General features: G+C 44.5%; 1 protein-coding gene across 2 annotated transcripts in view; it reads left to right on the forward strand.

The window, feature by feature from the left end:
- Positions 1-8,048: 8,048 nt before the first annotated feature.
- LIMS1 (LIM zinc finger domain containing 1) overlaps positions 8,049-25,459 on the forward strand; it is a 388,121-nt gene continuing 370,710 nt past the window's right edge. Inside the window, exon 1 of one of the 2 annotated variants that reach the window (XM_085622632.1) lies at positions 8,049-8,236. In XM_085622632.1, coding sequence (XP_085478758.1) covers positions 8,208-8,236 — 29 coding nt within the window. In that variant the 5' untranslated portion in view covers positions 8,049-8,207. The remainder of the gene's footprint in view (positions 8,237-25,459) is intronic. The other variant, XM_085622629.1, reaches the window with a different exon arrangement.

Consider the following 25,459-nt stretch of genomic DNA (forward strand, 5'->3'; position numbering starts at 1 on the left):
ATGAAAATGAGGATCTGATATTTGAGGACTTTGTAGTTCTTAAAAATGAAAATGTATATTTTATAGGCAAAATGTTTTTTTTCAAAAAAGGTTTTTCTTTTCGAAAACGGAGTTTGATTACCCAAAATATAAAGTGGTATTTGATAGAAAAATATGTGTTTTTTTCAGAAAACGATATGGTGACAAAGACAAAAGGTTGCATTTCCAAAACAGGTTTAAAATTGAAAGTTGACTGATAAGTCAAGCTGAGTTGGGGAGACCTATTGCTGTTATTATGTCCTTTGTGGCACAGGGCATATGAAGATTTGAATGTTACTTCATTAGTCAGGTGGAGGCATTTAACACTTCTAAACCTCTTACTGGCATTTCTGCTGGTAACCTTGCCTGAAATACTTAGTTGGTCACAACTGATAATCCTGCTTAGGGTGATCATTATGCAATGTTAACACATATCGTCACAAATGTGCAGTTATACAATTTGCTAGTAGCTCAGAAGGACTTTTCTTGAGGAGCAGTAGCTCTCACTACAGAAAAGGTTGGAGACCCCTGGTGTAGAATGACTAAAATATCATTATTTAACTGGAAGTCAGAATGTAATTTTATTTTATCCTGTTTACATTTGAAGAGCACTGGAGGTTGTTTATGGTCTCAGACTACTAAGTAATCAAATCAGCATGAATTAAGATTTCTCATTTCATAGATATTTTTGATTACATTTTCTTGGTACTGCAATATCCTTGCTAGGTTGTTGTAGATAGAGTACACATAAATCCTGTGTCCCTGCTCTGTTATTGTGAATGAGGCTGGGACCTGATAACATCAACTTTCAGGCCTGCTAACTTCACATCCAAGCCGGACACATGTCCTATAATCATTCCTGGTTACCATGCAAACATAATGATTAGGAGGAGAGAGAGCAGACCCAGGGAACACAGGAAGCACGATACAAGGAAAACAGAGGCTTGGCCAGCTTTAAATCACCTTAGTAAGAGCAAAGACTTCTCAAGATATTTCGAATGAGACTAAAATTCTCTTACCATGGCAGGAATTGCAACCATCCTAGTTTAATTCCTCCTTGTGGATTCTTAGGATTGTCCCAGTTCATGTACCTGTGCCTACTCAGTTCTACTGGGATCCAAGCCATAGACAACAATGGCACAGAGTAATCCTGGTTCACTTAATTCTGTACCAAACTGTTTGGAAGCAACGCCGCCTATCCTCCTACACTGGAGCAGTGGACAATAATATGGCATCTGTGGTCTACCATGGTATTATCTACAATGTAGGGTATGCATGCAAAGGGACAAGATCCTTCAAGCATAGCTCCAATCCACAAACAAATGGTCTTACAGAGAACTACAGCCTGATACTCATGTGTGTTCTGTGCATAATACATAGGGCTCCCGGTTATATGATACTTATTTTTCAACATTTCTGTCTGTATTTATCCATATTTATTTTGAGCATATTTTTTCTGATTTATCCATTTTTATTTTGGGTTTACTATGTAAATGAAGCTGCAATGAGTATGTTTCTACATATATTTAAATGATAAATGTATACTTGCATTTGAATGTCCTAATGGTTTCAGCGGTATACAGTGCAATAATGTTATCTGAAAACATTTGCATTGTAGAATAGCATAAACACCTGTAAATCTGCACTTATTCAATCTTAATTAAGAAATCTATTGCTTTCTTTCATCTTTCCAAGCTCTCAATCTGTATAGCTACTGACCTGTCACTCATGATTGACAGCAGAAAAAAATCATCCCAAGAAGGCCTATTTTCCCGTATTTTCTGTGTTTTAAAATAAATACTGACAGGAAAATAAATAGTTTTCTGTCTGTATTTATCCATAAAAATCAGTACAAACGGAAAACTGGGAGCCCTAATACTATATATAAGTGTGTGTGTGTGTGTTTTTTTATTGGCATTTCAACAAATTACAGTTGAACATCTTAGGAAATATTAGCAAACAGAACAATCCAAGTTAGCTTGCTGTGGAATTTCAAAGGTTGCCAAAGTCATTCTCAACATGCCAAATAACAACAAATAAACAATACAAGGTCAAAAGAGTGAAAAAGAACCTCCCCTCCGTGCTCAGTGTGTCCCATAAGGTGGTGCAGACAGGGCCCTTGTGTTGCAGGCGGGTTGTAGTGGGTTGATCATTCACCTAGCGCCTGGTCATGCTGTCAATTCATATCTGTCCAACAGGGTCCCAACCTCCCCCCCTCCTGTTCGTGTCAGGGGATCTATGTCAGCGCGGTTTCCTCATCTTCGCCGTTAGCCTCTGTAGTGGAGGTTGGCGCATCCATTGTCCGTGAGTTGGTGGATCATTGCTCCCCACGCCAACAGGTCATCTAGCTGTTTGTCATCACGCCTAACTCGCTTCATGTGTGCCTCTTCTGCGCCAGCCCACTCGCCATGTTGTACGTCTTTGTAATGCAGGCGGTTAGGCGGTGACACCCTTGCGAGTTCTAACACTTGCGAGTTCCTTGTGACATGCATGTAAGAAACCTTTAGTTCTGATTCCAGCAGACTTCAGAGTAAAGGTCGTGTCTGGAAACATCTGTGAGGCTTGGAATGGAGCACTTCTGGGATTGAGAATGTTGCTGTTACCTTCCAGTGTTCATTTAACTCATTTTTGCAGGTACAGCAATAACGTCACAGCCCCGGACTGGGGAACAAAAGTAGCCCCAGCAAAATTGTTCAAACCAGCAGCCCTTTTCCCTTCCTCCTCTCTCTCTCCCTCTTTCTGTCCATGTCCTGAAGCCATCCTGAAGTAATTACCTGGGGTAGCCAGAGAAGGTAAGAGGCGCCGGCAGCTGCCCTCTGCCCAACACACTGGCCTCCAAAGGTCCAGCCCACCAGGAAAAGGCTCGTAGAAAACGTCAGCTTTTTTGATCATCTGCTGTTTAGTCATCTGTTGGCCTCCTGTTTTTCTTGCCCCCTTCTCTGTAAATCTGGTGCTCTTCCTACCTTCTATCTGCATCTCCCTTTTCCTCATCCACTTGTACTTTTCATTATTGCCTCTTACTTCATCCTTCTTTCCACCCCTTCTCCATTTGTACTGCCTTCTTTGTTTGTTGCTGAATTTAAACTTTTTGCTGTAAACTTATCCTGTATATGTAAGGTGCTTGAATACTCTCCGGCGCAGAGGTACTATCGAAAAATACGCAAATGAAACAAATAAAATCTCATTGCGAACTGCATTGAGGAGTGAACACCAATTTTATATCTCTTTCTAAGTGTGTTTAGGGACAGTTTGGGAAATGCATTTTGAGATTGTGCAAGGTTTAAGCAAATTTTTAAAAAAGTGTTTATTAGAGAGTAAAAGCCCTTTTGCAATCGCAAACCCTGTGGTTTTGTGAATTGCAGGGTTTGCAACCACAAAATGGTGTTTGTAAATCAGACTCTTTATTGCCGTAATGAACAAATAATTTTGCCGTACTTGTACCCCACAATGTTATGATTTGACAAACCATAATCTGAAAAGTAGGGCTGGGACTGCATGTGACCTTACACTGGTATAATTGCAGTATTGATTCAGTCAAATAAAATAAATCAATTGTTATAGCAATGGGAATATTCCCTGCAGGACGTTCTGTGGTGTCCCCTGTCCTGCATGCCCGAACTGCATATGAATGATCCTGTATTTTAGGTTTCACCTACAGCACACATGCGCTGTCAGGGAAACTATTGTACATTTTCTAAAGCTTAAAAACGGGTTTAGAGCCAGCCTCATACTTCCACTTTCTCTTCAGTTCCTCCTTCGTCCAGTCATTGATGGAGCTTGGACCAAGTACAGTTCCCTGTGCCTCCAGCCAGTGTCCTTCCACTGGCAGCCCCTTGTACATGTACATGCACTCCTTAAGAATGTATGCGCTTGCAGGCCCTCGCTACCTCTCTTCATCTTCACTTTTAAATGCCCCTTACAATAGTCTCGCTTTGCGATCGCTTACGCGATAGCAAGGCGAGACCTAAAAATGAATAGTGCAGGATGGCACAGTTTCTTAGAGCATCTGTCCGTAAGCTGCCTCACATGCACGCATTTAGGAACATGATTTAGGAAGAGTTTTTGTATCCCAGCCAGTTCCCTGGTCATGTCCTGTTTGGGAAGAGTCTATATAAAACATATGTAAACAAATGGTATATTAGTTTCCTGTAGTTTTAGCACATTCCACAGAAAGCTTTACACGGTGATCCCCCATTCAGGCAAGTGTGTTTTTTTTGTTCTATAGTGCACTGTTCTCCACCACCCAGCTGCCCATCAAACATGCGAAACCCAACTCTAGAAGCTAGGAATTTCTCAAAATTTTAATTCTCCGGGATGATACAAGCAAAGAACAATCAAGATGTTCCTAAAGTCTATAAAGCACACACAGATACACTTTTATGCTGCTGCTGTTGAATCTTAAAAACAAACAAAAAAATGAAAATGCCAACATGCAGTACCACCAAATATCCACCGCTAAAAGACATTACTCATCTATGCACAGTGTAGTTCATTTAGTTATTTTAAAGCTTTGGGAATAGCTCAATATTTCTGTAAGATCAGAAGAGAACTTTTATCAATATAAATATTATTTTGCGATAGTCTCCGCTGTAGCATTCCCTCTTGAAATAATGCTTTCCACCTCATTCATACAAGTCATGGGGAGACATCTAGACAATGAAGTAGAAATGCGACCACGTGATGCCTCATGGAATGATCCTGGTAGTGATCATTTACTTTAAAATAAAGACAATGTGGCCTTTGAATTTTTGCCACCACAATTCCATTTAAAAAAACAATATTTCGATATTGCGCAAGAAGGTCTCAACTTTGTAGGCCCAGTTCTAGACTGTTTGCCTGTAAGGTCGATAATTTGGGGATACAAGGAGCAGATGTAAAAAAAAAATCCCTTGTATTTCTGCAAAACTAACCTGGCCAACACAACAAACAGCCATAAAAGATCAAAGGACAACCCCTGCTCTTAATAGCTGTTCCAGAGATGGGAAGAGCCCAACATAGTGGTTCCTAAATTGAACTAACTCAGCTAAAGTACTCAAGGCTTTGCTGTTCGTTTTTAGGTTTTGCCTAAAAGTTTTGCCTACAGCGCACATGCTATTGTTATAAAAAACAAAGCCGAAAAACGGGTTACAGCCCGCCTATTACTTACAAAAACTTACCATTAGTTTACTTCCACTTCACGCTTGTTTCCTTGCTTCTTACTGGTCATGCCTCCTGCTTCTTGTTGGCTGCTCGCCTCTTCCAGCAGTCTTCTTCAGGCTTCTGTCCAAGCTGTGGAGCACGGTCCCAGCGCAGTTTCCTGTTTGCGGCCAGTGGTCTTCCACTGGCTGCATTCTCTGGGAGGTACTCTTTATTTGTATTTTGGCCAAGCACTGTAAAAGGTTGCATGGCACAGTACACTCTCCTCACCCCACCCCTGACGTCCAATTACCTGCCTGTTTTTCTCCAACCACCCCCATCCAATGGCTATTTTACTCAGCTGTATATTCTTCCCCCACCACCACCACCTCCCCCTGCACATTTTTCACACATATTGCACAGACGTATAAGCTGCTGTGCAACATGTTCTAAAAGAAACAAAACGCTATGGCATGGTCAACGCTGGCCGCATCATGGGGCTTTTTTTGTTTACCCTAGGCCATATTGCAGAGCATCTTGCGTTGGGGTGCAACGTGCAATTCATGTATTGTATGTGTGCCTGTGTGCTAGGAGTAATAGTGTGCCATGCAGGAATGATGCAGGCCTGAGGGTTCCATTTTGGAAGCCGACAGCCTTGACCAGGATACAAGATGGAGGACAAGTTTGTTTCTCCAGACAGCACATAGGTATTGCTTGGATCTCCTTGATGGAAGGAGGGAACACCAGATGCTATAGTGAGGAAAGAGGAGACAGACTTTCATAAGAAGTGTCTAGGCCCATCCTGATACATTGGACTGTAAATGATTCAGAGTGTAGCTTCCATTTGGCAGTTGCCCGGGGGTGCAAAGTTAGGCCTGTAGCATTTGATGATAGGGAAAGTAGTCCATGAAGGGGCACATATTCTTGTCTCTCTTCCTGATCTCTGTAAAGATGGCTCGTCAATAGCTTGATGCAGGCTAACACCCCTTTTCATTCTGTAGTGGGCACTCCATCTGAGACTTTCCTGCATGGCAGAGCATACTTGCAGACAGACGCCAGGCCTGGAAGGTAGCCTGGCAAGGACACACAAAAGGGGAACCGACCCAAACTGTTTCCATGGAGCAGATATGGAATAAACAATCTCCATCAGAGAAATAGGTATGAAGATGGGATCTCAAGAACCACCACTGTTTGTTGTTGTGGTCTCTTCTAGCAAGGAGGGAGTAGTAGGCAGAGTACTCAAGGACTACTAAGGAACAAAGGGTTGGGGTCGCACTGACAGCCAATTCCCCGGAGGTGAGGGAACATCATCTGGAGGCTGATCTGAAGTAGGAATTACTGGACTGTCCTGGGTGCCAAAACATCCTTCCTGTGAGAAAGGAAGGGAAGCTCCATCCCTGCAGGAGGGGAGAATCATGGAAGGAAGTGCTCTAATTAATCCAGGCGTAGAGTCCATCTGAAAAAGACTCGCTAAGTAAGTGTGCCGAAGGAATTGCTGCACTTCCGGATCTGGCACTGCAACCTTGGTCATATATCTCTGTTATAGCCGCCAGTCCCTTGGAGTGGTGTACTTGTGTGGTAGGCTTAAATGAAAGTGTGATAAGCATCCACTGGCGTCCCGAGTGTCCTGTAAGTGGGCTGTGTGACCATGGCACGGATAAGTGTGTCATTTTGCTGGGACTAGTTCTGAAGACTAAGTGACCAGAGAGGTACCTTGGCAGTACCTCGCAAAGAATCATGGTCATCGCCTTCAAGTACTGTGTGATGAAAATAGCATCTGGTGTCCACCGCGCTAAGAAATCAATATCTGCGGACGAGTGCCGACGCACCCAAGAGGATGCGCCAAGTACCCACCAGAGTGAGCCACACTGTGAATCGAGTATCCATCGGAGTGCCAAAGCAAGTTGTGAACTGCAGCCACCCTCCAGAACAGGTCCCGACTGAAGCCTCTGCTCATTCCGCGACATTTTTAGCAATGCGCTGTGCGGTTAGCAGCCGTACAGCCACTAAGAGGACTGCTGTGTACCGCCTGGAAGCTCCTGGCTGTTGAACGAGGCCGTACGCTGCTACTACGAACTTAGTGAGAGACTGAAAAGACCTAGGACTGGGAGACTGAGAGCTAAAATCAACTGACGGGCACGAGCTGCAACCATAAGCTCACCCTTATACCCTGAACCAGCAATTGGGGGGTCCCAGTGCAAGGGCAGGACCCACAAGAGACAGGCAAATGCCTAGTTAGCAGAGGCTGTTGGGAACACAAAGAGTTACACCAGTGAGTCGGATATTCGTGCATGATTGAATGTGTAGTGTAATTAATTCTATGCTGTATGCAGATAGTTAGGCGGGCAACATTTCACAACATGTAGTTGTTTAAAAGGAAGATTTTTTTGTTGATGTAAGTTGCAAAATGTATAATGAACTGTCTGGGAGTATTTGTAAAACCTTTTGTATTTGTGCCTTTGTACGAAATTTGATGATTTGTTGTTAATTGTATTGTACACAGCTGTAAGATGTTGGCCCATAAAGGAATATGTTTATATGGGAGCTTGCACCAGGATAATGGGTGTGGCAAGGTATACAAATATTTCAATTATTAATTGAAAGGTATAGAACACGTGCCAATATTGTGTGAGGCAGAGTTGATGTACTCACAAAGTGAGAACTTTATATAGATATTAAAACTTTATGATTCGTTTTTCTGTATGCATGCCAACGTTCAAACCCTTTTACTCCTGAACATTGAGAAGAGTGCTTCGAATATACATTGATGATTTGCAATTAAAGATATCTAATGTAAGTGGCTGTTTAAGCCAATTCAACGTTGGCCTTTAGTGTGACAAACTTTCATTCACAAATCCCAGGGCTGTCAGTCCAAGATGGCGCCTGCGCGCTCTCTGTCTGTCTGGTCCCACCCTCCGCCTCCGCCCAGCACTGCGAGGCGCCGGGGCTGACTTCGTGGCCGGGGCGGGGATCGGCGCTGCCTCTCGGAAGCAAGACGCTGAGGGCGAGAAACAAAGTTTCGCGGTCTCGTTTTCCCCCCACCCGTCTCGAGGGTTCTATTGGCGGCGGCTTCAATGCTGGCCCTAGCGGGGATGACGAACAGGTAAGAGACCCGCCGCTGGCGCTGCTGACGTGAGCTCCGGCATCTCGGGGCATCCTCTCTGCTGTGTGCGCCCCGGGCTCTGCCTGGAGCAGTAGCTACTGCTGGTACCCTTCCTGTATGTTTAATGTTGGTGGACCATGCTGAATTATTTTAGTGTATGTATTTTGTTTTGTCCCTTATAACAGACCTATCATGCCTCCCACTCACATTTAAGTATATAGTCTTGTGTTTTAGAAGTTATTAAACTCGCTTTTACATTTACCACGTTCCATAATTGCTGAGAATCACTCAGTGTTAGTCCCCCCGCACCCACTTTGCTTTCATTGGGCACTGTGTGCGTTAGTTATTCATAAATCTCTCACTTCCTTTCCATCCTCGTCGGGACTGTAATGCTTTTGTTCTGTGTCGGGCCCCTATTGCCAGTTGTGTGCAGTTGAACTTTCCTTCAGTTGCTTCAAGGAGCCTGTGTGTGCGTGATGCGGGGAATGTGCAGCCTGGGGATACAGGAAATGAGGCCAGAGGTTGCAAGGCATGGGAGTTCAGCTCCGCCCTCGAAGCACTGCGGACAATGCACGGCGATGATTGTTTTATCGTGTGTTGTGTACATTAGGCTACAGCATAGCGCTGCAGTCTGCTGTTTTGGGAGAGTCAAGGAGCTGTGTTTTCTCTGCACACATTCAGGCACACAAGCAGTTCAATGGTGTCGGCTCCAGGAATGTCTTTACTTTCAAATCGTGCATGGGGTGTAAGATTTGGGAGTTCCGAACAAAAAGTTAGTGTTTTAAACGAAACATTATTATTCACAAATGTAAGTCTCGATGAATGTCATTGCGCTATTGGCCCTGCCCACTGAGTGAGAATGTGCTGAAAGTGGGAGACTCATTCCCAGTCAGTGGTGCTCTACAGAATGCGAGCCAAGCCTTGATGTGCGTTTAAGTGTGAGAACGAGTTTTTGTACAATTACCGGAAATCAAGGCATACGTTTCAACAATTTAATCGGGGGCATTCAAGTAGAACTTGGAAGTAGTGCTTAATCTGTACAAAGAATAAGTGCCAGGGCTCTAGCCCGCAGGCCACTCCGCTTGCACTGCCAATTGCCGCTGTCAATTACAGTAATAGTATAACTAATAAGTCACACTCCAACAAGTGTGACAGTTCTGACAATTTCAGGACCCCAAAGTTAAAAGAATGGCTTTGGCAGCAGGTATTTGTCATTTTTAATGTGTATTGAATGAATAAACAATAGTTATTGTGCTCATCTCTGAATTAAAAAAACAGCGCCACCTTGTGGTAGACTGTCATAGGTGCTAGTGTTGTCAATTAAGTGTTGGTTGCGAGCACTGGAAACCACTGGCTCAAATTAAGCACTGAGTAAGAGGAGGGCAGGGGTGGCTCCATCCCCTCCCCTCCTTGGAAATCAGTTGAGCTGAACAGATTTTAAAGACAGACCAATATGAAAAATCTATTTAAATACAGACAATTCTGCGTCTGCCGTCATAAGCATTGAATGAGGAGCTTAAGTAGCCCTAAAAAACATAAATATCGATACTATATGAATCAGTAGTAGTCCTTTACTCTGTTGGATTTAGAAACAAGTAGATAGAAGCACTCCATTATGAATACTGCTACAGTTGTTGGGTGCTCTATGCCAGGGTTTCCCAAATGAAAGGGTCATGAGTGAGCCGATATTTGGTGGCTTGCAAAAGTCAGAGAATAAATAAAGATGCCTTTAAATTCTTTGTTTAACTTGTCACACTTTGCCAGTGATTCAAAGACAGAGGTCAAATGTCAGACTGCTTTATCCTTTTAGCATGGGGACAGGTGCTTACTTTGCTTTCTCTGACTGCAAAGTGAGAGGAGTTTTTAAAGTGAATTATGGGACTATGTAGGGTGTTGTTTTTGAAATACGCAACAAAATGTAAATACTTGTAAGTGAACTGTGTGCATCCATCAGTCAGGAAAGCAAAAATGAAGCGATTTTTTTGTTTTTCTGAAGTATGCTGGAAACTGAGATTTTAAAAGGATCAAGACACTTACTTGGTGATGCATAAATGATAAATATTCTCAGAAACCTGATTTTCATTCATTCCCATTTGTGTGCAGTATAGGTTGTATGTATGTGCACATTTAGTGGCCATTTCAATGGAAAATGTGCTGTCTGTAAATGACAATGTGTTGCCACAGAATTCTTTCTTTATATTTAAAGATCGCCCGCCTCATGGCCATTAAAGGTAGGTGAGCCGCAAAAGTTTGTTGTTCTAAAAAGTGGATTCTGGTTCAAAAAAGTTTGGTACCCCTTGCTCTATGCAACTAGCTGATCTCTAGACGATAGCCAACAGTGACCTGTAATTTCGAAGACCACGCCTTAAGATTCCCTTTAAAGGTCAACAGGGAAACGGTGTTGCGAAGTTTCTCAGGAAGAAAGGTTTGATGTTTTGATGGCTTGAGCAGAAACGCATCTCGGGCTTCTAGTTTTCAATCTGAACTGGAGAACCGCTAGAAATTGATATTCTAGAGGGCATACACTCGTGTTAGGAAGAAACGTGATTCCATTTCAAAGTGAGGTATATCAGCCTAAACTGAATTCTCTTTCACTGACAACCAGCTATGAGACTTTCTCAACTGAGTGCGTATTGTTTCTCGGCCTAGACTGAAGTAGACTGCTGAATTCAGAAGTATCTGTTATTCACGAACCAGATGTAGGCCTTCCTACAACGCTTTATTTCAGTCTAGGCAGAAGTTCATGGCTGTGCCCAGCACAACAGATGTGTGCATCAAAGATGAAGAATGTTTCAGTTTTGGAAACCATAAAAGCAGCTTTTTTTTATAGCAGGCCTGGTTTAAAGCTCATTGTATGCTGTGAAATGAAGTGGTGTGACAAACATCAATGCATTCTTTGAAATTAGGGTTACCACCTAACTCCGTATCACCATGAACACTGTTTCCATTACTGCGCTTTAATAATACAATTTGTGTCTTTTGCTTCCAGTGAACTAAATAGGCTATGAAGTGAAGGCATTTATGTGTCAGTGGAAAGCCCAATATTGGAAGCAGTCTATATGGTTACATGAGTGAGGTGCCACCCTATCACAAGTCTGCAACAATTCGGTAAAGGGTGGGTGGCGGCTTTTGAACACAGTTTTTTTTGTTTTGTAGGAGTTTTGTTAAGCACTGTACATCAGCTGGGCCTCTTCAGAGCAGTCAAACTTAATTCTTAACTTGCTTTTTCTGTTGTTCAAATGGATTTAATCAATTCTTGGATGTTCAGTAGAGACACTTAGAACTTATGAAAATAATGAAATTTCCATTGTAATTTGAATGGAGATCTAAGTATCACTGGCAAGCAGTTGTGTTGGGGAACAGCCTTTAATACCATGAGCTGCAGTTATAATGCAGTCGTTACAATGAATGCGTCTTTATATTCCAAAGCTCTCCCTACTGTTGTGCAGACTGAAGTTGGAATAGTAAATTATACCGCTGGAAAGTCCAGCGCTTTCCCTAAGGCATGTTGTAACGATATGCGCGGTAAAGGAATGCATGGTAAAGATGCATTTGTTGTAAGGACTGTGGAGTAATGGCATGTGTTGTTTCAACATACAGCCAGCCAAGGGAGTAGCCAGAACATTTAAATACCCCCCACTTCGAACCAAAGTTCTTATGGCACCAAGCAAACAAAACAAGTCATCGCGATTCTCCCCAGAAGAGCTCTCTTGTCTCTTCCATCCAAGCATCTTTCCATTCATCCTTCCATCCACCTGCTGATATCTGCACTTTCCCCTTTATATTCTGTCATCCATTCAATCTTCATCTATTGCTCAGTCTTTCACCACCCATCCAAACCTATGCATCCATATCCAACCCTATCCATCCATTCATCTATCTCTTCATTCACCATTTCATCCATCTGTCCATCTATTCATCCATCTCTGCATTCACTCCATCCATTCTTGTATTCCATCCATCAGTCCTCGCTTTCACTCATCCTTCCATCCTTTCAACTTAGCTATTCAATCATTCATTCTTTCACTCATCCTTCCACTCAACACATCAATCCATGTATCCGTTCACTCATCCAGCCATCCACTCACTCATCCATCCATGCTTTCACTTTTCCATCCATCTACCCACCCTTTCACTCATCAAAATCCATTCTTTTACCCATCCATCCACCTTTTCATCCTTTATCCACCCTCCCTTTTACTCATCCATCCACCTTTATTAATCCATCCTTTTACTCATCCATCCATTATTTCTTTTGCTCATTCATCCACCCTTTGACTCATCGATCTGTCCATCCTTTCTTTCACTCATTCCCTCCATCAATCCTCGTTCAGAGCCATTCATTCATCCACCCTCCCTTTCACTCATCCATACATTCTTTCACTCATCCATCCTTTCATCCATCCTCCCTTTCACTAATGCATCCATTATTTCACTCATTCATCCTTTCATTCATCCTTTAAGTCATTCAGCCATCCATCTACCCATCAATCATCCTTTCACTCATTCATTCATCCATCCTTCCACTCACACCCCTTTGTCTGCCAAGTTGCAAACAGAAGAGGTCCATCAAGAAATCCTTCCTGCTGTAGTTTTTAATGTTGGGGGCGTTTACTATGTTGCAGCATCCATCCTTTCACTTAACCTTTCATCCATTTATCCACCCGTTCATTCCGTCCATCTGTCCATTCTTTCATTCCTTCCATCTGTCCACCCTTTTCACTCCACCCATCCATCCATCCTCCCTTAACCTTCATTCATCCATTCTTTCACTTATCCATTCATGCACACTTTTATCCATCCGTCCCCTTTTCACTCATGCATCCATTCATTTCTTCATTCATCCATCCTTACAGCTGTTATTTTCATGCATTCATTAATCCATCCACACTTCCACTCACTTATCCACCCTTTCACTCTCACAACTATCCATCAGTTTTCACTCGCTCAACCAACCACCAACCCTTTCACGTTAATCGGAACCTTTTTTCTCTTGGAAGATCCTCCCTAGAGCTTTAGTGCTGCATCTGAGCCTCCAACCATGTGACAATCTGAAGGGTCTGCCTAACCCATGGCCTTGACACTCTGGTCCCCTCCAAATAATTTTCCAGTAAGCTTTCTGCTCAATCTGCTAACTGGTTCTCACCATGCCTCCAGGCTGAAAAACTCAAATGCAAACAACTGGAAAGGAGGTGGTGTAGGAACTATGACATTGAGGACAAGGGGGCTTACAGCGCTGCCCTCAAACAGTTACAGAGAATTAAAAAAAAAAAAAAAAAGCTAAAATAGCTTCTGTTTCTTCACAGGTCACTGCCAATGCCCTCAGAAAGTATTTCAAAAGCGTCAAATCTTTTCTGTAGCTAAAAGCCTGCAGACAATGAGTGCCTGCCTCCCAGGTGCTGGCTAAGGACCTCTCCCTATTCTTCCCCACAAAAATAGATCAAAGCTACTTCAAGTTCAAAATGCAATCCAACCGACTTCCCCATCCTCAAGCTGACTCCCAGCACATCCCCAGACAAGACAGAGCCAATGTCAATGTCAATTTGTTCGACCCTATCCCACTAACTGACTCTGTACAAATAATCCAGAAAATCAAATCTGGCTTGTCCCTCGATCAATGCCTCCCCACCTTTCTGCTCGCCAAGGGGGCGCTAGCCATCAACCCTCAAATTAATGCCTTACTCAACCTGTCTTTAGACAGTGGTGAAGTGCCTCTTAGTTGGAAAAGGGCTTTGGTAATTCCTCTGCATAACAAGCATTTACAATGCAATGGTCTCGGCATTGGTAAAGTTAGAGCTATTGGCATTGCTCATGACCTTATTTTTGTTTATGTTTTTGTTTTTAAAACATTTAAAGAAACGGCATTGTCATGAGCAATGCCAATAGCTCTAACTTTAAGAATGCCGAGACCGTTGCATTGTAAATGCTTGTTTTTTGGGGGGGGGGGCATTGCGCGAGACAGATAAACAGCTAAAGTCATAGAAAGCAGGAGACCAATGGGCGAACACAGAAATGCACAAGTACAAGCAGAGCCCCCCCCCCCACAGAGAGAGGCCTTGACATAGGGTGCTGACGGTCACACAGACAGGCACAGCGGCTAGAGGCGGTGGGCGCCGGGAGAGAGCGCTTCACCACACCTTGTGTGCTAAAAGCAGCCCCCGCTCTAATCTCGTTGATAATCTGCACTGTTAACATCGCATTATCCCTGATTTGTATCGTGTATCAGAATGCGTGCCCTCAGCTGCCGTCCCCGCGCGCTGCGCAGCGCCGCTCTGTGAACGGCTAAATAAATACATGTGCGGCTATTTCACACGCGCGTGCGTCTGCGGAGTGACGCAGCGGCCGTACACCGAGGCCTGCGCTACGTGGGGGGCGCGAGACCTCTGCGACCGGCCCCTCCTTGTGCATGACCAATATATACATACAAGTGTGCGGGCGAGTTTATATTTATATATATATGTATACACGTCAGTTTGTATACATAAATGTGTGTGCGTGTTTACACACACATGTCTGCGCGAATGTATAAACAAAGGGACATGTGTGAGAGTGTATATATGTGTGTGTTGGCGAGTGTATTAATACATCCACGTGTTTGCGTCAGTGTATATGAATGCCTCTACGTCTATATACGTGCATGTGTTAGCTTCTACATATAAAGAGAGGGCGGGGCAATCTGCAATGTATGTGTTAAAATGTCTCCCTCAGATGCATGCGTGCCGTGACATACAAGAGTGCCTGGGGTTGGTATAAATGTTTGACAAACGCATGTAAAGGTTACACTGGAAAATATTTGAGTGGAATGTAATGCCTCATAGACACTCAAAGCCTAAACGGGAAAAATACGTATACCTCAATGTTGCGTTTAGACAATGTGTGCATCTCATTTAGGCGAACACAACACTAAGTGTGTGAATAATAAAAGTCCGTACATGTCAGTGACACCTGCATTACATCAACTCAATATGTAACTCGATAAAAGACACAGCGGTAACATTAGACATGATAGAGAAGTGTCAATCTATCTAAGTACCTACCTAGGTACCAATGGTCATGACCATGCGCTCATTTATATATGTACCGAGCAATTATTCTATGTATGATATATAGCATGTCACCCTCTATGTCCTGCTGCGGCTGTGCCCCCGGGAGCACCCTCACTCCATGCACACAGATACAGGGTTCACCGGTGTCCCTGCAACTCGAGGGCACCCTCCTCCGAGTCGGCCCGTGTCATTCTTTGCATTGTTACATGATTATCGGAACACCTCTGGATCATGTTACAGTCGCTTCGCCTCCCCCGTGTGCCCACAACACGGAGATGTTTTCCAGGCCGGGTCGCCGTACGCTTAAGTCTGTTTGGTGGTCACGCGAACAAGGGTCACCCGCGGATGAATAATTAGAGATGTCAGAACTAACCCAGACGCTGGATTACTAAGTGCAGTGGAGAGTAAAACAGGGACACTGGTTAGACCATGTGTTGTAACCGTGCACACGTGTGTGTGGTGTTCTGGTGTGAAATGTTCACAGATGAGCTGTTGCATCCGCAGAGGCAACCGAAAAGCGCCGTGCACACGACGTCTGTCGTCCAGCCCTCCCCCTTCAAGCAATGTGGGCGTGGGGGTAAAGCCATCCATTCTTGCACCGTATCGATTGTAACGTGACTATCTTAAATTAGCCGGTGGGTCCCCCTTACTCATAAACACACACACCGTTCCGTTCGCTGTATACCCTCGAGCCGAAACACCGACTGCAGTCATCCAACTGATACACACACTTCTGTTTTGGTAAAAATAAAGGAACTCATTAAAGGAACTCAAAGGAGCTTATTTTCTTATTCAAATTGCGCGAAAATGTGAAATCTTGCATAAGCACCTCTACACGCGCTCTCTTTGTGCCTTGAAACTAAATAAAACATAACGTGGTCGAACTGTTACCAATATTCATGCACACACCAGGGCAAGCGTCTGCTGCACCGATGTCAGAGATTATTTTTTTTGCAGAAATAATTATACACTAATCAGAGACTTCCTCAATTAAGGCTGGTGGCTGTTTTTTTTTTTTTTAAGTGACCTTTTTTTCTGCAGGGTGAGCGCGTAACATAAAAACACCCGTGTGTTTAGACAACAATAACAACAGCAGTGTTTTCAGAGAAATCGTGGTTCAGTTGTCAATATTTGCTAAACACTTCTTGAATTTACAGAATACTCCAAATTTGGAGGACTGAGGTTGTAAATTTAAGCTGTAAAATTACATTTCTGTAATTATTTATTCAGGGCTGGCGATGAACTAGACGCGCATATTTTGTTGAAAAAAGATCTCGCTAAAGGCCGACGAATGCTCTCCATAAGCCCTGTTAAACTTGGTCAGTTGATGCACTTTCCCCTCCCCCTACCTCGGACAGCCCCCCCCATTTCCACTCCCCAGGACAGAGCTCTGGGTAGATAAGGAAGGGGCGGAGCCTCCAGCATGGCGCTTATTCATGAATGTTCTGTGCTTGTTAGTAAAGTGCCACAACTCAGGACCGAGCACCACCAGGCTGGCCTCCTCACACCACACAAATCCACAACAGACCTGTTAGCAAAGGAGAGGGGGTCTGGGGAGACCCCCTGCAGTCCCTGCCCATCAGGGGAGCCCAGGGCTGCGGGAGGCGGGGTATTCACACTGGCCCTCTAATTGTTTCACTGGCGACACCCCAGCCTCATGTCTGAGCTGTGAAGATGACGGCTTGAGTCCTGTGCGCCATGTGCCCCAAACACAAGCACTTGTGTGGGGCACTTCCTGTCCCCCCACCCCCCTCGAAACACAGGGATGCTGGCTGCAGCCCAGGACGTGGAAGTTTAAGCCAAAAAAGTCTGCTCCCGAAAATAATCTAGGGAGCAGAGGGTTTGCACGGCGTCCCGAGCAGGCCAAGGGCTTCATAGCACTTCAGAGGCCGCTCACTGAAGGGGGGGGGGGGGGGGGAAGCCCTGCAACCACACGCTCCTCATTGCCTGTGAAGGGAACACAGTAAGGACGTGTGCACACACTCATGAGCAGACCTAAACATACCGCAGACATGTCCATGCCAATGTGTCCTTGTACAACGTGCTCATGTAAAGCGCTCCAGTTCGCTATATATATATATATATATATATACACAAACAGACACATATACACATATCAATACAGAGCATACAGAGCGCAAGACTTTCCTTGCAGGACAATCTCAGTGATTGCGTGTTTGCTCGTATAAGCACGCTTACATCTCTCTTACACACACGCACGAACTTTACTGGACGTCTGTGCACTCACGTGCGAACCACACAACATATCCTCAAATACATATAAAGTACAGTTACTGCTGCAATATGTTACAGCTCGAGATTACTTTCATGTAAAGAGTCCTCTAGAATGTGTTTTAATTTCTATAAATGACGACAGACGTGTTCACTTGCCGGCATAGTGTCGCTTCTAATTTTCCTTTTTAGAAATTGAACTTATAAAAAATGGTTCGTTCTGCAAATGTCTCTTAGCAGACTCCTTAGATTCATTTTCTGGGGTTATTGTTCTCGGGTTCACTTTTCGCTTTCATATCCGACTGGTACGGAAACTTTCCATGGCACGTGCTTGTGTGTGAGTGCGTGCAAGGCCCGGCCTTACTGCTAATATCTGCGCACAAAAGTCACCTTGTCTAGGTTTATGAAAATAATACACATACAGCGTTATTTTATACAAGCAAAGATGACAGCGTTTAGGGGTATATTGATTTCATATGTATATGTACATAAAAGTACTTATGTTTTGGGCTGCAGCCTGTGTACTGTAGATGTACACAGGCTTTACACACACGAACACATAAGTAAAAGATGCACAGAGTGGAAAAAACATAGTAATGTACTGCCCTTGCTGGTTGTGGAGGTCCGTGGCCTGTGAGAGGCAAGCCTCGAGATCTCTCCCTCAACAGAGGTAATACATAGCATGTGGGAGTGGGCGTATATGTATGGTCTGGCTATGCCATCCCGATTTGTCATATGCATTGCACAGTGGCACCAAATGACATGATTTATTGGGCCTCTATTGTTTTATGTGATATATGTGTGTGTGTATTTGCGCTACATATAGTAGCAATATAAATGTCTTATATATTAATTGCAAATGTAAGATAATGTCAAACATTACTTCAACTCCAATTTACTGTACAGAAAAAAATATTACATACACACACCGACATTCAAAGAAATACGATCAAAAAACCACTCGGGCATGGACTCTTATTGGAGTATGGACACAGAGGCTCACACGCACACTCCATGGTACACAAACACACACAGAGGTAAGCACACACCTGCTAAGGTGTGCACACACACTCTGGTATACGCGCACACATACAAGGCCACATATGAGCATGTCCACCCACGCATGTATGGGCAAAGCTACTCACTGGGGTATGCACACACGGTCACAGTGTGTGCATTCTTGTGGTCCAGGCCTGACAACGCCATTAATATGGCCTCAAACCTTCCGTTCTAGGATGTTACTAGTCACGTTTCACAATAGTTTATTTTCTGGCTTCCCCTGAATAATTCCAGCCACTGGCGGAAGGTATTTGCTGACCATTTTGTTATTTGATGTAATCCATAACCGAAAACACAATGCACGAAGTGAACACATATTTGCACAGCTGATAAGCTTTTTTGTCCTACATATATATTTATATATATATGCGCAGCTTTTTGCACTGTAAATAGAATGCAGGCACATAATGCGTCCCCTTGTGGCTTCCAACCTGCGCACAAAGGACGCTTTCTCGCCCCACCATTTGAGATCAGAATCTATTCTCTTCTTTCTATCTGTGCCTCCCTAATATTTCCTGCTTTGCAATTACGGAGCAATGAAAAGGGCTCTTCCCCCTCGGAGGGCCGAGCCTGTGCCGGGCATTTCCCAGCAGTGCACCGGGGCACTGAAAGGAGACGGCGAAACGTGCGCAGTGAAAGAAGAAAAGGCGTCTGCCAACTAATGTACAAATAACACATCGGAGCGCAGTCGACTCATTTTAGGGAGGGGAGCTAAGATTATAGCTCTAAAAGAAAAAAAAAAGCTCACAAAAAGAAAAAAAACACAGTTTGTTATCTTGACAGGGCAAATAAAAGAAATGCCAGCAACCTCGCTGTAATTCAGGCAGGCACCAGAAATGTAACAAGAGCGGCCTCCAGCTCGGGTCTTTTCCCAACCACACATCGACCCATCCTCCGCTGACTATCCAGCCCAAACCGAGGCAGTAAATCGTTAGCACCGTAGACTAGACTCTTCGCCGCTTCTCGGGCCACAGCCTCGTTCGCCCGCGTTGGATGGAAGCGGATTATAGACCGGAGAGGTATCAGTATAAGACCCACCATGTTGGACGAGGCTGGTAGAAGAGGGCAAAGGATGCCGGGAGAAAAAATATAAAGCTGCGGAAAGAGCATCGCTAGTTCAAGACGGGCAAACAAGGAGATCAGGTGAGGGAGCAACGCCGGGACACCACCGCCTTTCTCCGAGGCACAGCAGAAAATGCCTCGGAGAAAGGGAGTGTCCTTTTCGGATTGGGGGGCGTGTTTTGCTGTTGTCTCCTCCCTGAGACTTCTCGCAAAAAACACGCCCCCCGATCCGAAAAGGACGGGGCAGGATTAGAGTGACGGGACCTCTTCTCCAATGGCTGGCCAGCATTTACTAGGCCAGCCAATGGAGAACAGGGAAGAAGAGGGGCGGGTTCAAGCCCCTCTTCACCCAAGTCATTATGTCTCGCGAGCGAGACTGCGCAAGCGCAGCCATCGCTAGCCGAGACCTAAAAAAGCAAACACTGATCCACGCATCCTGAGAAATTTCCGCCCCATCTCTCTCCTTCCTCATCTCGGCACAATGCTAGAAGCCTTGGTGAACTGTCAGATCACCAACTATGTGAAACAGAACGAAATCCTACATCCTAACCAGGCAGGCCTCCGTGGTGGTTTCAGCACAGAATTAGCTCTTCTTTGAGTCACCGAATACATCAGAGCTAACCTTGACTCAGGAAAGAAGGTAGTGGTCATCCTATTAGATCTCTCCACCGCCTTTGACACTGTGTCGCACCCAATCCTTCTGCAAAGACTGCAGCAGGCAGGCTTCATTGGCCTGGCCCTGAAATGGCTCCGATCCTTCCTAGCTGATGGACAACTGGCAGCCTTCCTCTGCCTTTTACTTCCCAATCCAGGGCCGCAAACTGTGGAGTCCCTCAGTGTTCATCACTTACCCCATCTCTTTTCAACATCTATCTGGCTCCTTTAGCTATACTCTCGCCAAGCTGGGGTATGAACATCGTATCCTATGCGGACGATACCCAACGTATGCTATCCTTCCACCAGCTCAATGACAATATAACTGGGAACTTACAGTGCCATCTTGCGCCCATTGATCAATAGATGCATGACAGCTGCCTACAACTCAACTCCGACAACAATGAGATTTTGATTTTTTTGGGACCATCCTTCCCACTGGACGCACTGCGCCTCTGGCCGACTGACTTCGGGCCAGCGCCCCCATCCCTCCACAGTTGTCAGGAACCTGGGGATTATGAAGGACCCTGCCATGTCCTTCGAACCCCATGTCAAGGCCACTGCGGGCACCTGCTTCGGTCTGCTTAAACCCTTGAGAAAACTCCTTAAGTATCTGCCCCATGACACTTCCAAAGGAATTGTAAATACGCTAATCACCTCCAGACTAGATTACACAAATGTACTCTTTATTGTTGCCCCTCCGTATCTGCTGTCTCGTCTGCAGCGAGTACAAACTGCCACAGCTAGGTTAACTCTGAATGTTACCAAGTGCCAGTCTATCAGAGTAGGACTTTAAGATCTACACTTGCTGTCGATCAACTCTAGAATAAAATTTCAAACGCTTATGATCACTCCTAGAGCACGCCACCAAACGGGCCCCAGATACGTCCAAGACAAGCTTAGATTCTACTCTCCCACAAGGGCTACTCGATCTCCAACCACAACCTTCTGTACATTTCCAGATTCTGCAAAGCTAAATCAGGAGGCAGCTCTTTCTCGGTTCTGGGCCCCAGTCTCTGGAACGCTCTCCCACCCTCCCTTCATAACGTCTCCAGTGAAAGCCTACTCAAGGCTCAGTTAAAAACAGTCCTGTTTGTTGAACTGTAACCTGAACTGTGACATGACCCATACAAGCACCAGGACGCTTCTTCTGAAGCAGCAGTTGTGCTCTATAAGAATCTCCTCATTCATTCATTCATTCATCACAATAATCGTCAATTCTGAACTGAAAAATGCGAATGCTGATTTTTATTAAATACTAAGCTGAAGCGGACACGCTCCCCCACTAAAAGCAGCTTCTTATATAGTTTTCCGAAGATTCATTTAATCTAGTTAAATAAAACTATGCTATTACTGTATCCTGGGACAGTATAGCTTTATTTTGCAATACATGTTTGGGAAGTGCAAGATTAAAAGATCTACTTCCAAAGAAAACAACATTAGCACCTCCTAGTCAGCAAGTACTCTTTAGATCGTGCCAAGAGATAGCTTCAGTTGTCTTGCCAGTCACATGTTTTAAACAAGCATTTGCAATGCAATAGGTCTCGCAATTGTGAGACTTTGAGCTATTGGCACTGTAAATGACAATGCCTTTTATTTGTGTTTAAAAACCTGCAGTAATAAAAGGCAGTGTCATGTACAATACCAATAGGTCAAAGTTTAAAAAAATGTGAGACCTATTGCATTGCAAATGTTTGTTAATAATGAGACCAAACTGGGCCTTGTGATGTATTCCTCTTCATCAGTGATGGTTCAATGTGAGGTGACCCAAGGCACCCTTATGTACCCCCGAAATAAAACCCGATGGTCTGCTCATGGCCTTCTCAGAACAAGCGCATGTAGTATTCCACGGGGCAAACATTTATCCTTAAGAAACTCAGTATTATAAAAAGGCAGGTGCTCCAAAAGAAAACGTGGTGAGACGGCACAGTGCACACGGGTTTGATCAGGTGGCAAGAAAAAAATACAACATCTCTTAATCACGAAGTAAATGGCTGCAGTCTATAGAATGGGTTAGAGCACAGATGTAAATAAACCCAACGGTCCTTCTAATATCTGAATTTAATAAATGCAGTCCCAAAATGAAAATATATTTGATGTTTCTACCCCGGATGAAAAGGGGTTTCATCCGAACGTAATGGATGCACAGTGAAAGACATGAGAGGAGATAGTTATGAATAATATACTGAAAAATGGGATAAAGAGTCAACTAAAAGGTCATTAATCTCACCTCTGTCCACACACACCATATGCTGCTGAAACTGCCAAAAATGTTTGAAAAAGATTTTTAACACTTGAAAGAGATTCTCGTAAAGAACCTTGAACTACTGATTTTACTCTCACATGTGTATGTGGCTGTTGCATTAACCTTTTAGACTTGTAGTCATATTTGAAGCTAACCTGCAAATATGTACCCTAATTTCTGCTGCGGAGTCAACCTACGAAGCAGTCTTATCAGTATTCTACTGCCAACATACAGCACCCCCTAAAGCTGAGGCAGCAAGGAGTTTTAACTTAAGTCTCACAGGCATGCCCATGCAGGGAGCTGGGGGCGATAGACAGTTTGGAGGGCCAGTACCTACAGCTTTTAATGATATTTAAAAACAAAGCAGTCAGGCGCATCCCTAAAAGAATGTCCCCTTGTATTAAGAGAGGGAGTGCTGATGTCTGTACCCAACCGGGAGACCTGAAGGATCACGTTGAATGCCAACTGCAAGATGAAGGAGCACTGCAACCGGACATTTACATCTCCAGAGGACAGCAATACTAGATGAAGCAGTGTGTGGGAAACTGCACCCGTTAGGGGGACGAGACCCTACTCACAGAAATATTTGGCCACGATCTGCACTGTGACCTTCGAAGTGATGCCCTCCCGGACTAAATCCTGGTGCGACATCTTTCCGATCTACTTCTGTACATAGCCCGAAGATAGTGCGCCGTACTGTTCAAATGAAATGTCGTGTGAAATCCCGCCTCCTAAAACAGCTAAGCCACGTGACCTTAGAAACAAAAATGGGACCTAAGTCAGCCGTGCATCAAGCTATGCCATCATAGAAAGACAACCATGCATTGTGTGGTTTAGCTGCGCAGATATAAGGCGGGAAGAAATCTGCAGTTATTAACGAGTTCATGAAAGTTAAGTATTTACTTACAATATCTTCCTGCTTTCCGTAAACAAACTCATTTTTAAACAAGTGCGCGCGCCTCGCGCGGCAGTAGGGGGAGGGGAGAGAGGAGGGTCCTGCGCGATTCCCTGGCGGGAGCGAGTGACAAGGCACGATAATTGCTACCATATGGCACCAGCTGCTCGCTCCCGCAAGTGAATCGCCAGACGTGCACGCGTTGCCATTGGAAGCAATGCAACGCGTGCACGTTTTTGCGGGGAAAGCTGTGCCGATGACTAAAGGTCTCTTTCCTACGCAGCGCATGCGCGCTGCGTAGGCGAGACCTAAAAAGGCTTTACAGGAGCCCCTTCATTCATTGGTCGGTTCTAGTAGCTTTCACTTTTTGCTTATGCCAATTACAGCACACACAAAGCAATGGGTCAGCCCACTTCTGCCACTGGTTCTCCTCACTCTGAGATGTGCCATTTTGCTTGTACACATCTGCCTAAAAAAGTAGTTCACTTTAGTCTCCGGGCTGGTAGGCCAGTCTTTGATTTTATTTATACTTTCATTTCATGTTTTTTTTTAGTTTTTTTTTTTTTTTTTGCTACAGGTAATTTTTACACTTTTTTGTGCAAACTCACTTTCTGCTAAGTTTTCCGACAACAAATACATCAAAGTAATATCTAGAAGAAGGAATTTGAGCAGGTCAAATATGCACTCACCTTGTAATGTGAAAATGGGTGCAAGGATTTCAAATTTAGTGGGGCACTGACATTGAGCCCAAAGGTATTTTATTTAGCCTGGTTCTAGACTTCAGTGAGCACCGCCAGGTAATTGCAGAGCCTCCTGCTCAATGAGGGGTACAAGGAACAGTTAATGTAACTCCACAGGTCTTGCCAGTTTTGAGCCTGGATTAAAAGAAGGATGCTTATGATGACTATCTCTGAGCCTAAAGCTGGGTCTACAGACTCATCATTGCTGTAACACCTACTCTAGGGTACCAACTGGGCTTCTACAGGGGCGAGAAAATATATCTATAGGGTAGCACATCTTTCTTTTTCAGGCTTCACTTCCCTCTGAGGCAGTCAAAGACATTTGATGGGCCTGGCCGTGCTGCGTCTTAGCAGCCACCATATGAAAGTGTGCGACTTAGCAACCTACCGGGTTACTAGGCAGGCTATTAGAGTGAATTGGTGCAGCAGGCAAGTGGTATAGATTACTTTACACCAGTGGTTCCCAATCTGTGCGTCATGGCTCCCTGGTGCACCATCAAAACTAGCCAGGGGATCCACACACCAAGCACTTTAATGCATTTAATGTTGAAGGGTTTGTTGGCTTCAGTTAAACCCATTAGACTTAAACGCATGCTGTCAATGATTTGTAAGTCACGTGCCTAAAGCTGTAAACGTAGTGCTTAATTGAAGGCATGTCGAGGGAGATGTGAGAAAGTGGGTTTCTGTTGCAGTAAACCACCCCCCCCCCCTTTTTCTTTTGTTGCCAGACTACTGATGCTCTTTGACTTGATTTGCTCTGGGGCCCTGCCAATCAGGACCCCAGGGCCTGTGTTCTTTCCCCAAAACGAAACCCAATTGGCATCTCTGGCCACACGTCAGCCCCTGGTAAATGGTACCCTAGGTACCCAGGGCACTGTGACCAGAGAAGGCCCCTAAGGGCTGCAGCACTTATTGTGCCACCCTTAGTGGCCCTGTACCCTGACACACACACACTGCCTTTGCAGGCTGAGAGTCTTGGTGCAGAACAAAACAGAGAGTCGACATGGCACACATCCCTGTGTGCCATGCCCACAAACACACTGCCCTGGCATACCTCAGTCACCCCTCTAGCTGGGTGCACTATGCCAGTGGTGTGGGTACAGGTGCATGAGCCCTGTACCCCTACAGTACCCATGTCTATTCATGGGCACTGTAAGTGCAGTGGTGCCATTAAGAGTATATGGTGCTGGGAGGTCGTCATTATGAACTCCACAGCACCATAATGGCTACACTGCAGACTGAGAAGTTTGGTATCGAACTTCTCAGCACATTAAACCCACACTGATGCCA

The sequence above is a fragment of the Triturus cristatus genome, chromosome 8, assembly GCF_964204655.1.
Source record: "Triturus cristatus chromosome 8, aTriCri1.1, whole genome shotgun sequence".
NCBI lineage: Eukaryota > Metazoa > Chordata > Amphibia > Caudata > Salamandridae > Triturus > Triturus cristatus.